Source organism: Oncorhynchus kisutch, linkage group LG11 (genome assembly GCF_002021735.2).
Source record: "Oncorhynchus kisutch isolate 150728-3 linkage group LG11, Okis_V2, whole genome shotgun sequence".
NCBI classification, from domain to species: domain Eukaryota; kingdom Metazoa; phylum Chordata; class Actinopteri; order Salmoniformes; family Salmonidae; genus Oncorhynchus; species Oncorhynchus kisutch.
In genome coordinates this window covers 41124245-41137608 of record NC_034184.2, presented here as the reverse complement: position 1 = coordinate 41137608, position 13364 = coordinate 41124245, and the positions used below count along the sequence as shown (strand labels likewise).

The window sequence follows — 13364 nt, the reverse complement described above, 5'->3', positions numbered from 1 at the left end:
ACAGCTTCCAAGGAAGTAAATGTTCCTTGGAAGCTGTGCTAGCTGGGTGGTTTGTAACTTAACGTAATATTTGCAATTTATAATACAGTTATTATACTGTAATAATAACCAGTAACATACACAGTTAAAAACTTTGTTAATTAAAAAAAAAGTTGGCATGAAAAGTCCAAATTAAATGAATCAATCTCCACTTTATACAATTACATAGCTGCGGGAAGTAGTTTGGGGGTGGGGTTTCTGCGATGCAGGTTGCCTACGCTGAAGACATTTTAAAGGCAGGCACAGTGGACGCGTCATAATACCCATTAAATCTAGCAGTAAAACCTGGTAATGGTTCCACCCCTTTCTTCTTCTTTTTTGCATTTGAGATTTTAGAACTACTTGATATACTGTCTGTGTTTCGTGTTGGCGTGACGTTTTGAAAGCATTGTAAGACTCTCTCAGACAAGGTGAGTTCTATCATTAAATGAGCCTTTCAAAAATGTTAAATGCTAATCAGTAACAGAGAAAATCTCAGCAAGACTACAAATTCCTGCAGGAAGCTCCTGCACATCATCTCTAGGCGCCACTGTCAACTACTGTTCACCAGCATGATCAGAGACCCGTGTCCAAACCACAAAGGTCTTCTGTCTCCATTCTCTATTTTAGCTAGCCATTGACTACACTTTAGTTATCTAGATAGCAGAGCAGCAGATCAAAAAATCTTTAGTTTTACTTAGCCTACAGTATGTCGACTTGTGTCTATTTCACACCTTATGGCATTTTTCAAGGATGAGCATAAACTCATTAAAAGGGAAGAAGACCACTATAAGTCTGGCCATGTGGAGATGTGCAGCCATAGTGAGGGGCAACTTACTGGTTTGGTCAGTGCCAGCATGAGGGATACAGTTTATCCTGTGTCGGTGAGTGTAGCTATTAAGTTAAGTTTGAGCATTGTAGCAATGCAATGTTCTATACAGCTATCAACATTCTACAAGAAAAGAGCCACTTAGTTAATGATATAATCATTAACCAGATTACCCCAGATACCATACTTCGATGAGTGATATCTCAGTTATATAATGTTGTCATTGAGGAGAATGACTCTATTGACAATCAGAATTGACATGGCTTAGACATCCAGCCTGTGTAGTTGCATGACCAGAGACAAATCTTCAAAGGAACAGTATTTATTTATGCTGGGTGGTACATGTATTCACACAGACTTGATTTATATGATCCTTCCCACTAAATGATATGTCAAGTGATAAAATCCCAAATTATCAATTAAAAGTATGGAAAAATTGCACAATATTTAATCAATTTAATTGCTCAATTTCAGTTGATTAATTATTCTACAGCTGTAATGTCATCCATCAAATCAAACTTGATTTATATACTACATTTCTTACAACCAATGCATTTCAAGGTGTTCAAAGTCATGAATTGAAATTCATGTGGCACTTAACATCCTCCCTCTTGGCAGGTCTCTATAGGTGACCAGGGGATTCTCTCTACCACATGTGATTGCCCCAGTGGAGTTCATAAATGTAGCCATGCGGCTGCATTGGCTATTTTTGCTGTTCACAATATTGGCTTTGTTTCTGGCCGCTTTCTCTCTCTCTCTCTCTCTTTGCCTGTCTGTTTACAGCTGTCACTCTACTCTACTGCCATGATCATGATAGCACCAAACAAAGTCTTAACACATGGAATACACCTTCATGACCCATAATTACTGTGATGAAGTTAAAGACATCTAAGCTGAAAGCACTCACATTTTCCAGCTACTTTGCCAGGGGTGGAGCTTGGGCAGTTGCAAAGAACCTTAATTAAAATCCTTTGCACTCAATTTGGAAATTTCCTCAATTTCCTCATTTTTTAAAATCTTCTTGACTGGTGGCTCATCCATTGCTAACTATTCTTTTCCGAAATGGTGCATGCAAATGGACTCCCGAGTGGTGCAGCAGTCTAAGGCACTGCATCTCAGTGCAAGAGAGTCACTAAGGCTATATCACATCCAGCAGTGATTGGGAGTCCCATAGGGCGGCGCTCAATTGGCCCAGCGTCCCCCGGGTTTGGCCGTCTTTGTAAATAAGGATTTGTTCTTAACTGATTTGCCTAGTTAAATAATGTTTTTTTCTATGTAAATGCAGATACTTGAAAGGGTTATAACTATGCCCCAACTGAATAACATTTGCATGGTTAATGTTTCAGAATGAATAACATCATGTCACATATCACTGAAACAATACACTTTATTGAAAGCCAGTTATAATACAAAACAATCTTAGAAATAATTTAGACTATATATTTAATTGGATGGGTCATTCTTGAATTGCAATGTCATGTGCATCCCCTGGCTTTACAACAATGAAAAACACTTTAAAATAACAAATAGTTACACATCATACATGTTTTTGTTTATATTGTACTTTTTATCATTGATAAAATATAGATAAATCAATTTCTACTGCAAAACTGTATATTTAATGCATTGTTTAAAGTGTCTTTTCTCATACATCTTCCCCCAGAAGCTAATCGGGCATCTGATGCAATTACCCCAGATTTTTGAAATGACTCATTACACAAAAAATATACAAGGACCTTGAGCATCCCCTCCAGCTGCAAACTGTTATCAGGGGATGGGTCTATATTAAAGAAAGCTCTTAGCTAATCACACCCTTTTAACATGTCATCATTTTGAGGATTCCATTGATGACTTGGTGTCTAAATAAAAATTGTCATTGGTATTACTCAATTTAAAAATGTAAGGGAAATTACATTGTGATTAAAAGATTAATCATATCCCTTTAGGGTTAAGTACATTTGAGCATCTGTGCTCTCCATTTAAGAAAATACTCAATTACCTAAAATGAGTCATTACCATCCTTGATATTTAAAGTCATTAAGCTGCAATAAAAGTTTATTTTGAATAGTAAGGTGTACCCATATACTGTACATTTAAATAAAAACAAACAAAAATGAAGTTAATTTCTTCCAAAATACCATGCCCAAATGGCAATAAGTTAAGAATGACCCTGACGTGTTATTTAGTGACAGGGTCCCTGCACCCTATGTCATAGCTGAATACCTCATAGGCCCATGATGGTAGCTGTGGGCATGGTATGTGTGTGTTCCCTCCATCCAGGCCCCATGTTACTCATCGACCAATCAGGACACCCTATCTTTACTTGTCAACATGGGATGGCGTGTTATTGACTATGATTTGGGAAAGTAGGGCCCAATGCACAGCATCCTAACTCTTTTTCAGTACCCACTATTTCTTCTGTAGGGGTTGGCCGGTGGTCATGGGACAGGGTCTTTTCATCCATCCCCTGCCTTTTAGATTTAAAAAAAACCATTCAGTTTGTTCTCCAATATTGTTCTATGAGTTCCACTTCAAAGTCTCATCTCACACACACCTTTAGGCGTCTAACACCTTCAAAACTAGAGTAGAGTTTGTCAGAACTCTAGGATGGGGGTATATGGAAGACGTCAGGATGGGATACCTGATTCATTTCAACTGGACCAGGGTGTGATTTTTAGGGGTCCGGCGGAGTGGAGTGGGATGAGGCAGGTTGGAACTGTAATTAGGGGTGTTGAGGTGCTGTAATGTGTGCCCTCGCTCATCTCACACCTCCATTGGGCTCTGGGGCCTCTCTGCTCCCTGTGTGGGGTCTGGCTGCAAACGGCAGATGGGTTTGTTACACATGGGGCAGACACTGCGGATCTCCAGCCATTTTAACAGACACCTGGGTAGGGGTAGAGAGGGGAACATATTATATTACAGACAGACATGGAGATGTGTAGAAGAAAAGGAGAGATGAGTAGGAGAGCGAGAGAAAGTGGGAAAGAGAGAGAGAGAGAGAGAGAGAGAGAGAGAGAGAGAGAGAGAGAGAGGCAGACAGGCATACAGAGTGAGCAAGGATGCATGAGAGAGAAAGACGCAATTCAGGGAAGGTTCAACAGTACACACTGCCCTGTATATTACTATATACGCCCATTGGCTACTAACATGCCAAACATATCCTGTGGGAGAGGTCGTTATACTATTCTACCCTGGTCCAGGGAGAAACAGATGGTAGTCTATCATCTCAAGCAAACAGTCTGCAAACAGTGTCATAGGGGTCTTTCCTTAGGGGTAAACCGGTGCGTATAGTCAAATGACTGAAAGTCACACAGACCCTAAATGCCTGTCACTTTCATACTAGACCTAGAGGGCTTTGTCAAGGCTTTTGTCTCTGTTTTTTTTTTAAATGCTTTTGATCGCTTCTTCCCTGTGTATGCCTTCAGCTGTTCACTTCACGCCATCAAAGCCAGAACTGTGGGAGGGGCCTTACTTCTTGTGGAAGGCATGTGAGCAGGGACACACTCCAAGCTCGTCTCTGCTTTTGAACTCTTCTAAGCACACGGCACAGGTCTGCTGTAGGATGGGAAAGAGATCACGTTAACACTATCCTTGGAAGGAAAGAAATCTCTCACTCCCCACCCTAAACCTCTGATGCTGAGGCCTAAATTCTATTCCCCTGCAGAAAATTTTTTATTTGCAAAGAGCATAGCTGGAACAACAAAATCAACTTACTCCAAGAAGACTCAGTTTCTTTCCTGCTCCTTTCAAAACAACCTAGAGACAAAGATGAATTTATGACAGAGGGAAATCTTTTCTACCATAAAAGTGCAGCAAAATAACACCTTTTTAAATTAATATAATAGAGATCGATTTTAGGAACAACAACTGGCAATCCAAAGATATCAAGAAACAAATCAGTCACTTATCTATCAATTGTGAAATTTACCACGTTTGAGAGATTTTGTATTAATACGAAATTACCTCATTATATCCATATTGCTCCCTTGTGCCTTGTCGCCTTAACCTGAAAAAAGGCATATTCAAAAATGATTAACATTGACTGATATACACAATCTGTTTATAGTTGACACTTCATAATTCCATATTGTTATGTTATGAATGCTTGTCCCATTACTTTTCATCTTTCGATCATATGTCCCATCATGCCTGATGTGTTGTCATGGAGACCACTATTCATAGGTTGCACCTCCGTCACACGGTCACGTCATGCCATTGGTATGAACGTTCAAGCCGCCCTCTACCGGCGGTGCCGGTATAGTGGTGCCCTGAAGTGGTGATAAGCACAGTCATGGAAGCAGATGTTCTGTTTGAATTAGATGGCTTGTCGAGTGGAGACGAGAATGAGTAGAATTGGATTACAGTGGCGAATGTAAAAGGAAACGAGAAGTAAAGTGGTAGTGAAAACTAGTAAATCCAAACCTAGGTCTGAGTATTTTTTGGTTGGAATAAGGGTTTTGGATCAATTTTGTTACCTGGGAGATCCGTTCTGGGAGTCTCTATTTAAATTGTGGATGCGTTGATGGCGTCGATGAGAATAACGAGAAGTGGGCTTTGTTTTTTTGTGTTCTACGGAAAAGAAGCAGCGTGCTTTGCGCCTCAAGATGTCGGATTGGAATGTGTCGTGTGTCTGGATCTTTGAAGCAGGGCACCTATCAAGGGTGTTATCCCTGGGATGGCTTTAGAAGTAAATGAAAAGGATATATGTGAAGAATAGGATCAAGTGGTTGGTGCACAACGACTGACCTTTACGGTAGATGGAGTGCGGAAGCCCACTCCATCCATTCTATTGTTTTTTGATGAAGTGTCTCTCCCTTCTCACTTGTATTTAGGTTACATGAGATTCCCTGTGAGAGCCTCCGTGCCCAAACCCATGCAGTGTGATAAATGTGTCAAGTGTATGTAGACGGGAGGAGTATTATGTCAACTGAGCCTAAATGCGGCAATTGTGGTGGTGAACATTCACCCGAATTTCTGAAGTGTCCTGTTAGGGTGAAGGAGACAGGTGGCAAGAATGAAGTCTGTCCAGAATGTCTCCTATCCGGAGGCATTGAGAAGTGTGGAAGAAAGGAGGGAAGTTGATGAGGTAATGGTAGTAGGAGTAGAGACACAAGATGATGTTCCTTGACAGCAGAGGGACCCTGACATGTTGCACGTTAAGAAGGTGGACTTTGTAACGTTAATTGCTTTGGTTATCAATTGCACAGCGCAAACGGAGAGGAAATCGGAGTAAATAGGCATCATCGTGAGTGCGACTTTTCTGCAGAGACGAGGAATCCTGTCGATGAATGCTCGTCATCACAGACACCTGAGCCTGTGTAGGGATTGATTTGAATGTGACTGAAAGAGTGGGATGGTTGTTTGATTTATTTTTCTATTATCTCGGGACCCCCCCGAGTATTGCCACCACTCGGTGTAGTCTGCCATAAAACTTTAGAGAAGAAGAAGCACAGTCATTCTGGATGGAGGCTAACTACTGTTTCGTCTAAATTCCACTATAGTTCCTGGAAATAAGATGACATTGCTAAAGTATTCAAATATTTCATAGGAAACAACTTTGACAGCATTATCATGTCATCAAATTTACTTTAGACGGATAGCAATGTTGTCATTAGCTCGCAAAGTTTGTCAAAAATAGCTAGCAATGCTAACGTTAGCTAGCTAAAATCCGGTGGCCTCCCCTCAATCTAAAGTCTAAAGTCAATCTGGCGACATCAAAATCATGACAAAAGGTTTTCCTGATAATTATTTTTTATTTAGAATGCATTGTATTTCCATCCTACTATAATGCACATTTGATGAAATCTTCATCAGCGCTCATTGACGATGCATTGAGTGGAACGCTCAGTCGGGCATCAGTCCAATGTGAACGTTCAAAACAGTATTGTGACGAAACATGCAACCCATGAACAGTATGCCAAATGCAAGTCACAATGTGCCTACACTTGGCTGTGCTACAGCTGCAAAACACCTCATCAGGAGCAGATTTGAGTATGTTTTTTTGGTTCTCGACAACAAGTCAGTCTAAAAGAAGACGCCTCAGATTTGGCCAGAAAACAGCTCTGACAATTAACGATGCTCCTACAAAGGTTCTAATGATGAACTTAGCTTAAAGATGCTTTTGAGAAACCAGGCCCTGATCTATAAAGAATGCTATAGCTGACTATGGGTTATTGTGATTAACAAGCCCATAACTCCTTGATCATCAACTAGATTCTTGTGCGGATGGTCAGGGGGCCGGAATAATTACAAACAAAACTTCAATTTGACAAAAAACCCAAACAGATATATACTGAACAAAAATATAAATGATCCTGCAGGTAAAATAGCTGGATGTGGAGGTCCTGGGCTGGCGTGGTGCGTGGTCTGTGGTTGTGAGGCCGGTTGGACGCACTGCCAAATTCTCTAATACGACGTTGGAGGCGGCTTATGGTCGAGAAATTAACCTGAAATTCTCTGGCTACAGCTCTGGTGGACATTCCTGCAGTCAGCATGACAATTACACATACCCTCAAAATTTGAGACATTTGTGGCATTGTGTTGTGTGACAAAACTGCACATTTTAGAGTGGCTATTGTCCCCAGCACAAGGTGCACCTGAGTAATCATGCTGTTTAATCAGCTTCTTGATATGTCACACCTGTCAGGTGGATGGATTATCTTGACAAAGGAGAAATGTTGACTAACAGGTGTAAACCCACCTGGAGCACACATTTTAGAGAATTTGGAATATTTTCTAAAATTTTATTTCAGCTCATGAAACATGGGACAAACACTTTACATGTTGCATTTATATTTTTGTTCAGTATAATATTTGAATAGAAAATAATTTCAAAACTTGCTTACATTTGTATACAATAACATTATTATATTCTTGCTCAAAAAACTTGGGGGCCAAATAAAATCACCTTTCAGTTGGGGAACCCTGCTGCGCTAGGTGACCGCTGCTGTGCAGTAGGGGAGAGTGGTATACATTTTGGGTAAGGGGTAAGTTGAGTCACCTTTCTAGGAAACCATACACAAAATGTAATATTTGACCTGTTATCAAGGCAAATTATGGCTATTTGAAGAATCTCAAATACACTTTTTTGGTTACTACATGATTCCATATGTGTTATTTCATAGTTTTGATGTCTTTACTATTATTCTACAATGTAGAAAATCGTTTTAAAAAAATTATGAAAGACCCTTGAATGAGTAGGTGTTCTAAAATTTTTGACTGGTAGTGTAGGAGTCTGTGAAGGAAGAAACCTCATGGAAAAAGTGCTAAGCAAGTTAGGTCCAAAAAACAGATTTTCACCAAGTCAATTTACCCCTTTGGCAAAACTTACACCACTCTCCCCTACTGCACAGCAGCGATCACCTAGCGCAGCAGGGTTCCCCAATTGAAAGGTGTTAGAGGTTTCATAATGCTTGTATCTAAACCAAAGTATATTTATTTTTATTTTTATTTTACCCCCTTCTTCGTGGTATCCAATTGTTAGTAATTACTATCTTGTCTCATCGCTACAACTCCCGTACGGGCTCGGGAGAGACGAAGGTCAAAAGTCATGCGTCCTCCGAAACACAACCCAACCAAACCGCACTGCTTCTTAACACAGCGTGCATCCAACCCGGAAGCCAGCCACACCAATGTGTCAGAGGAAACACTGTGCACCTGGCGACCTTGGTTAGCGTGCACTTCACCCGGCCCGCCACAGGAGTCGCTGGTGCGCGATGAGACAAGGATATCCCTACCGGCCAAGCCCCCCCTAACCCGGACGACGCTAGGCCAATTGTGCATCGCTCCACGGACCTCCCGGTCGCGGCCGGCTGCGACAGAGCCTGGGCGCGAACCCAGAGTCTCTGGTGGCACAGCTAGCGCTGCGATGTCATGTTTACATGAATTCTGATTATTTCCAGGGATAAACAACATCATGAAATATATGTTGATATCTTTGTTAGAAAGAATACTATAGCTCCCTTGACGGAGTGTTTCTGAATGTAAAAAAAATGGCTAAACTTACCCCACTCTCCCCTAAGCCTCACCTGAACATGTAGCAGCAGAAGATCAGGCTGAGCATGAAGATGAAGAGGCCGATGCCCAGAATGATGACGTACATGTTGAGGGGCAGGTGGTAGATGTCTTCCGATGTCATCTTGCAGTATGGGTCTGAGCTCTGCGACCCTAAACCGCACAGACATCCTGAGAGGAGGAAGACAGAGAGCCTTGAGTTTACTTGACCAAACTCTACAGGCCCGTCTGTCATCACAGGCAAAAGACAAAAAGGGATTCAGTATGTACGTCATCCTCAATAATGGATTCTGAAGCACGTTTCAGTGACGTGTGTGTTTCATTTACAATGTAGGGAGGATGTTTTACATTCAAGAAATTGGTATGTGGCATTTCAAAACATTGTGCTGTATCTCTGCGTGTTCATCTACTAAGTGCACAGAATATGTTTTACATATGAAGCAGACTAAATCAAATGAAATTTGGAATGTCCTATTAGCATAAATGCGTTATTTACTGTGAAGTGGGCTGTGCATCGTATGTCTGGCCGGTACTGGTCTCTGGGCTCATCTCATTGCGTGTGCGTGCCTAAGGCAGGGTGGACATGCATATTGCATACTGTTAGCCACTCAGCACAGCAGCTTCTTGTTTTACGTACTGTATCAATGTAACACTACTTCCATTGTTGAACTTCATTGAGCTGCATGAACTTTTCAAAATATACTGCGTTACTTCTACTGAAAAGTGAGCTCTCAGTGGGAGTGGTTGTTGGACCAGCTCCCCCAGTAAGGCCTGTGCGTGTGTGTTTGACAGGTGTGCGTGAGTACCATATCTAAAGGCCACCCCAGCAATGAGGCACTCCACAATGACAACAAGAAATCTAATGACAAAACCTTAAAATCGGTACATTTGGATTTTTACATTAACAAATAACCTTCAATTCATTGCATGTTAATCTCTTACCAAAATGAAAAGAAACCAATAAATACATTTACTCAATGAAATATATATTTTTAAACGTTTGTATGTTGTCCCATACCATAATTTGTACTCTTAAATGTGTTGCTCCTAATCCCGATTTTGAATACCACTGTAGTATAATATGCAGTATATTGTTGTACTTGAATGTGTTACGCTTGTTTGTCGGCCTGGGGATGTGTGTGTGTATGTGTGTGTGTGTGTGTGTGTGTGTGTGTGTGTGTGTGTGTGTGTGTGTGTGTGTGTGTGTGTGTGTGTGTGTGTGTGTGTGTCGTTTTGTGGGCGTGAGTGGGAGATGGGGAATTGGAATTTGGTCCTTTCAGTCAATGCAGCCGTTTCAGACCATTACCAGCAGCACTGCCTATGGAGAGAATGGTGATCAACCTTAACGTCTAATGCCACCCATAGTCTCACAATAAGTAGAGTACTTCCTGGGTCAAAGGAAACTTCTGCCTGTGTGCGGGTCTGGCCAGAAGGGCCATTCCACCAGATCTGTCTCTGAGGGGGGTGGGGTGCTGGGTTTGGGTGAGGGAATGGGCATCTGTAATCTTAGTAGGATGTTAGTGAATCATTGACAGTCGAGGTCTAAGAGGTAGGCCACTGTGAACACATGCTGTCTGGGAGAGTGTCTAGGGCCTAGCATCGAAGGGAAAGGCACACAACAAAACAGACAGGACCATACAAGTCATACCCACTCAAATGCAAATCAATTTGTAACGAGACAACACATTGTTACACCACAAACACAAAGGTCATTATTACAACACTACACATAGGAAGAAGGTACTCACCATGACACCACTGGACTGGGTGAAATCAGCCTCAAGAAAGCCAGAGGGACCCAGGGAATCAGTGGATGGGGGTCAAAAACGTCTGAAGTTACTCACAGCCTCTAGTCACTGTGTCTGGGTTCACAACCTTGTCCCCCAAAAAAGTCACTGTCTTCCAGACAATGATGTGAGTCCAACCTCTTCTGTGTCCCCAATGAAAATGACGTTTATTTGTAGGCTATGAGTCAATCCCATTGTGATAAACATTCTCAGTTCCCCAAGAAGGTCTCCTATGGATGAGGCTCTGTTTTCCAGTAAAACATGACAAAAACAACTCACTCATTGTTGAAATCCACACTCTTCTTTGTGATGATTTGTCATTATGTGAATAATCAAGCAACAATATCATCAGGAATTGATAGCTACTTTTAAAATCCAAAATTATGCTAAAAAGTGTGAAACGGTACTAAAGGCAACAGAATCAAATATATCCGTATTGCAATGGCTCCTCTCTTCAAATAAACAAAGGGATTTCCAGAGCATAGCCGTGTTTATATTATGGGATAAACATCATACCCTCGCAGGTTAAAGACACATCAATGTTATTGTTAATATTCCAAATGGAGAGAGAACTCCCATGCAGCTAACTCAATCTATCCAGCTGAGTGCAGTCGCTGCTTTGCTTTGTCTCCCCTTCAAAACATTGTCACAGGGCTTATCCCTCCCTCCCCTGAAGTCCTGTTTTCCTCTCCCTCTCTCTCTCTCTCTCTCTGCCTCCGCCTTCCTTGAATACTCGTCTCGACATAGATTTCCTCTCTTGCTGTGAAAACCTGCTAATTATGGGAAACGAAGGAAGAACTTGAATGGTTCCCTGCAGTGCCCAGTGTTCCTGTAAAAGCAGCTATTTTGCCTGCACTTGCGTTGTGCTGTCTGCTCTGTCAGGCCCAACCATCTGCTCCCCTTTTTCCAAAACGGACAAAGAGGGGGTGAAAAAGGAGACAGCGAAAATTAGCCTAACACTGATCATTTTAACCCAGGAAGCCGCTCTCCTCTCGTCCCTCTCGTATCTTTTTCTCTCGCTCTGCTCTCTGTCCCTCTTCCTCACAATGGGGCTAGTGAGCACACCTCCTCAGCTCAGTTTGTAAACATATCCCAGCTCATGTGATTCGCTGTCTGCACCATAGTTCTGCTTTCACCCTCCCCCTCCTTTCTCACTGCCTTGCTCACTTTCCCTATCTCATTTTCCCTTCCTCCCCCTCTCTTTCTTTCCAGCTGTAAGCTATTACAGAGCAGGAGCCCTACAGGCAGACAGTCAGAAACCCAACTAACAGAAAGAGGCAGAAAGAACATTTTTGTAATGTTACCCGTGATGTTCCCCTAATGTTTGAGTGCCCAATTTTCCCATTAGATAGATAGGGGAACATTCTATCTATGTTAGCAAAAACCTTCTGAGAACCTTTTTAGTGTATTTTGCCATTGGAGTTAGAACATTCCCTTTAATGTCAAACAGAACATACCCAGAAGGTGGTTACCATGTTCTCAGAATATATACAACAATGTTGTAGACACATTCATGTCACAGGAGATTGGTGGCACCTTAATTGGGGAGGACGGGCACGTGGTAATTTATTTATTTATTTATTTTACCTTTATTTAACCAGGTAGGCAAGTTGAGAACAAGTTCTCATTTACAATTGCGACCTGGCCAAGATAAAGCAAAGCAGTTCGACAGATAAAACGACACAGAGTTACACATGGAGTAAAAACAAACATACAGTCAATAATGCAGTATAAACAAGTCTATATACAATGTGAGGTGAGAAGGGAGGTAAAGGCAAAAAAGGCCATGATGGCAAAGTAAATACAATATAGCAAGTAAAATACTGGAATGGTAGTTTTGCAATGGAAGAATGTGCAAAGTAGAAATAAAAAATAATGGGGTGCAAAGGAGCAAAATAAATAAATAAATTAAAATTAAATACAGTTGGGAAAGAGGTAGTTGTTTGGGCTAAATTATAGGTGGGCTATGTACAGGTGCAGTAATCTGTGAGCTGCTCTGACAGTTGGTGCTTAAAGCTAGTGAGGGAGATAAGTGTTTCCAGTTTCAGAGATTTTTGTAGTTCGTTCCAGTCATTGGCAGCAGAGAACTGGAAGGAGAGGCGGCCAAAGAAAGAATTGGTTTTGGGGGTGACTAGAGAGATATACCTGCTGGAGCGTGTGCTACAGGTGGGAGATGCTATGGTGACCAGCGAGCTGAGATAAGGGGGGACTTTACCTAGCAGGGTCTTGTAGATGACATGGAGCCAGTGGGTTTGGCGACGAGTATGAAGCGAGGGCCAGCCAACGAGAGCGTACAGGTCGCAATGGTGGGTAGTATATGGGGCTTTGGTGATAAAACGGATTGCACTGTGATAGACTGCATCCAATTTGTTGAGTAGGGTATTGGAGGCTATTTTGTAAATGACATCGCCAAAGTCGAGGATTGGTAGGATGGTCAGTTTTACAAGGGTATGTTTGGCAGCATGAGTGAAGGATGCTTTGTTGCGAAATAGGAAGCCAATTCTAGATTTAACTTTGGATTGGAGATGTTTGATATGGGTCTGGAAGGAGAGTTTACAGTCTAACCAGACACCTAAGTATTTGTAGTTGTCCACGTATTCTAAGTCAGAGCCGTCCAGAGTAGTGATGTTGGACAGGCGGGTAGGTGCAGGTAGCGATCGGTTGAAGAGCATGCATTTAGTTTTACTTGTATTTAAGAGCAATTGGAGGCCACGGAA

General features: G+C 41.8%; 1 protein-coding gene across 1 annotated transcript; it reads right to left on the bottom strand.

Moving 5' to 3' along the window:
• Positions 1–2216: 2216 nt before the first annotated feature.
• On the bottom strand, positions 2217–11784 carry LOC109899680 (RING finger protein 122). The gene is made up of 6 exons (XM_020495115.2): positions 10609–11784; positions 8875–9031; positions 4811–4853; positions 4562–4603; positions 4320–4402; positions 2217–3731 (listed from the first exon to the last, which is right to left on the bottom strand). The coding sequence occupies exons 2-6, from the start codon at positions 8982–8984 to the stop codon at positions 3611–3613; spliced, it is 399 nt and encodes a 132-aa protein (XP_020350704.1). The 5' UTR covers positions 8985–9031; positions 10609–11784; the 3' UTR covers positions 2217–3610.
• Positions 11785–13364: the final 1580 nt, after the last annotated feature.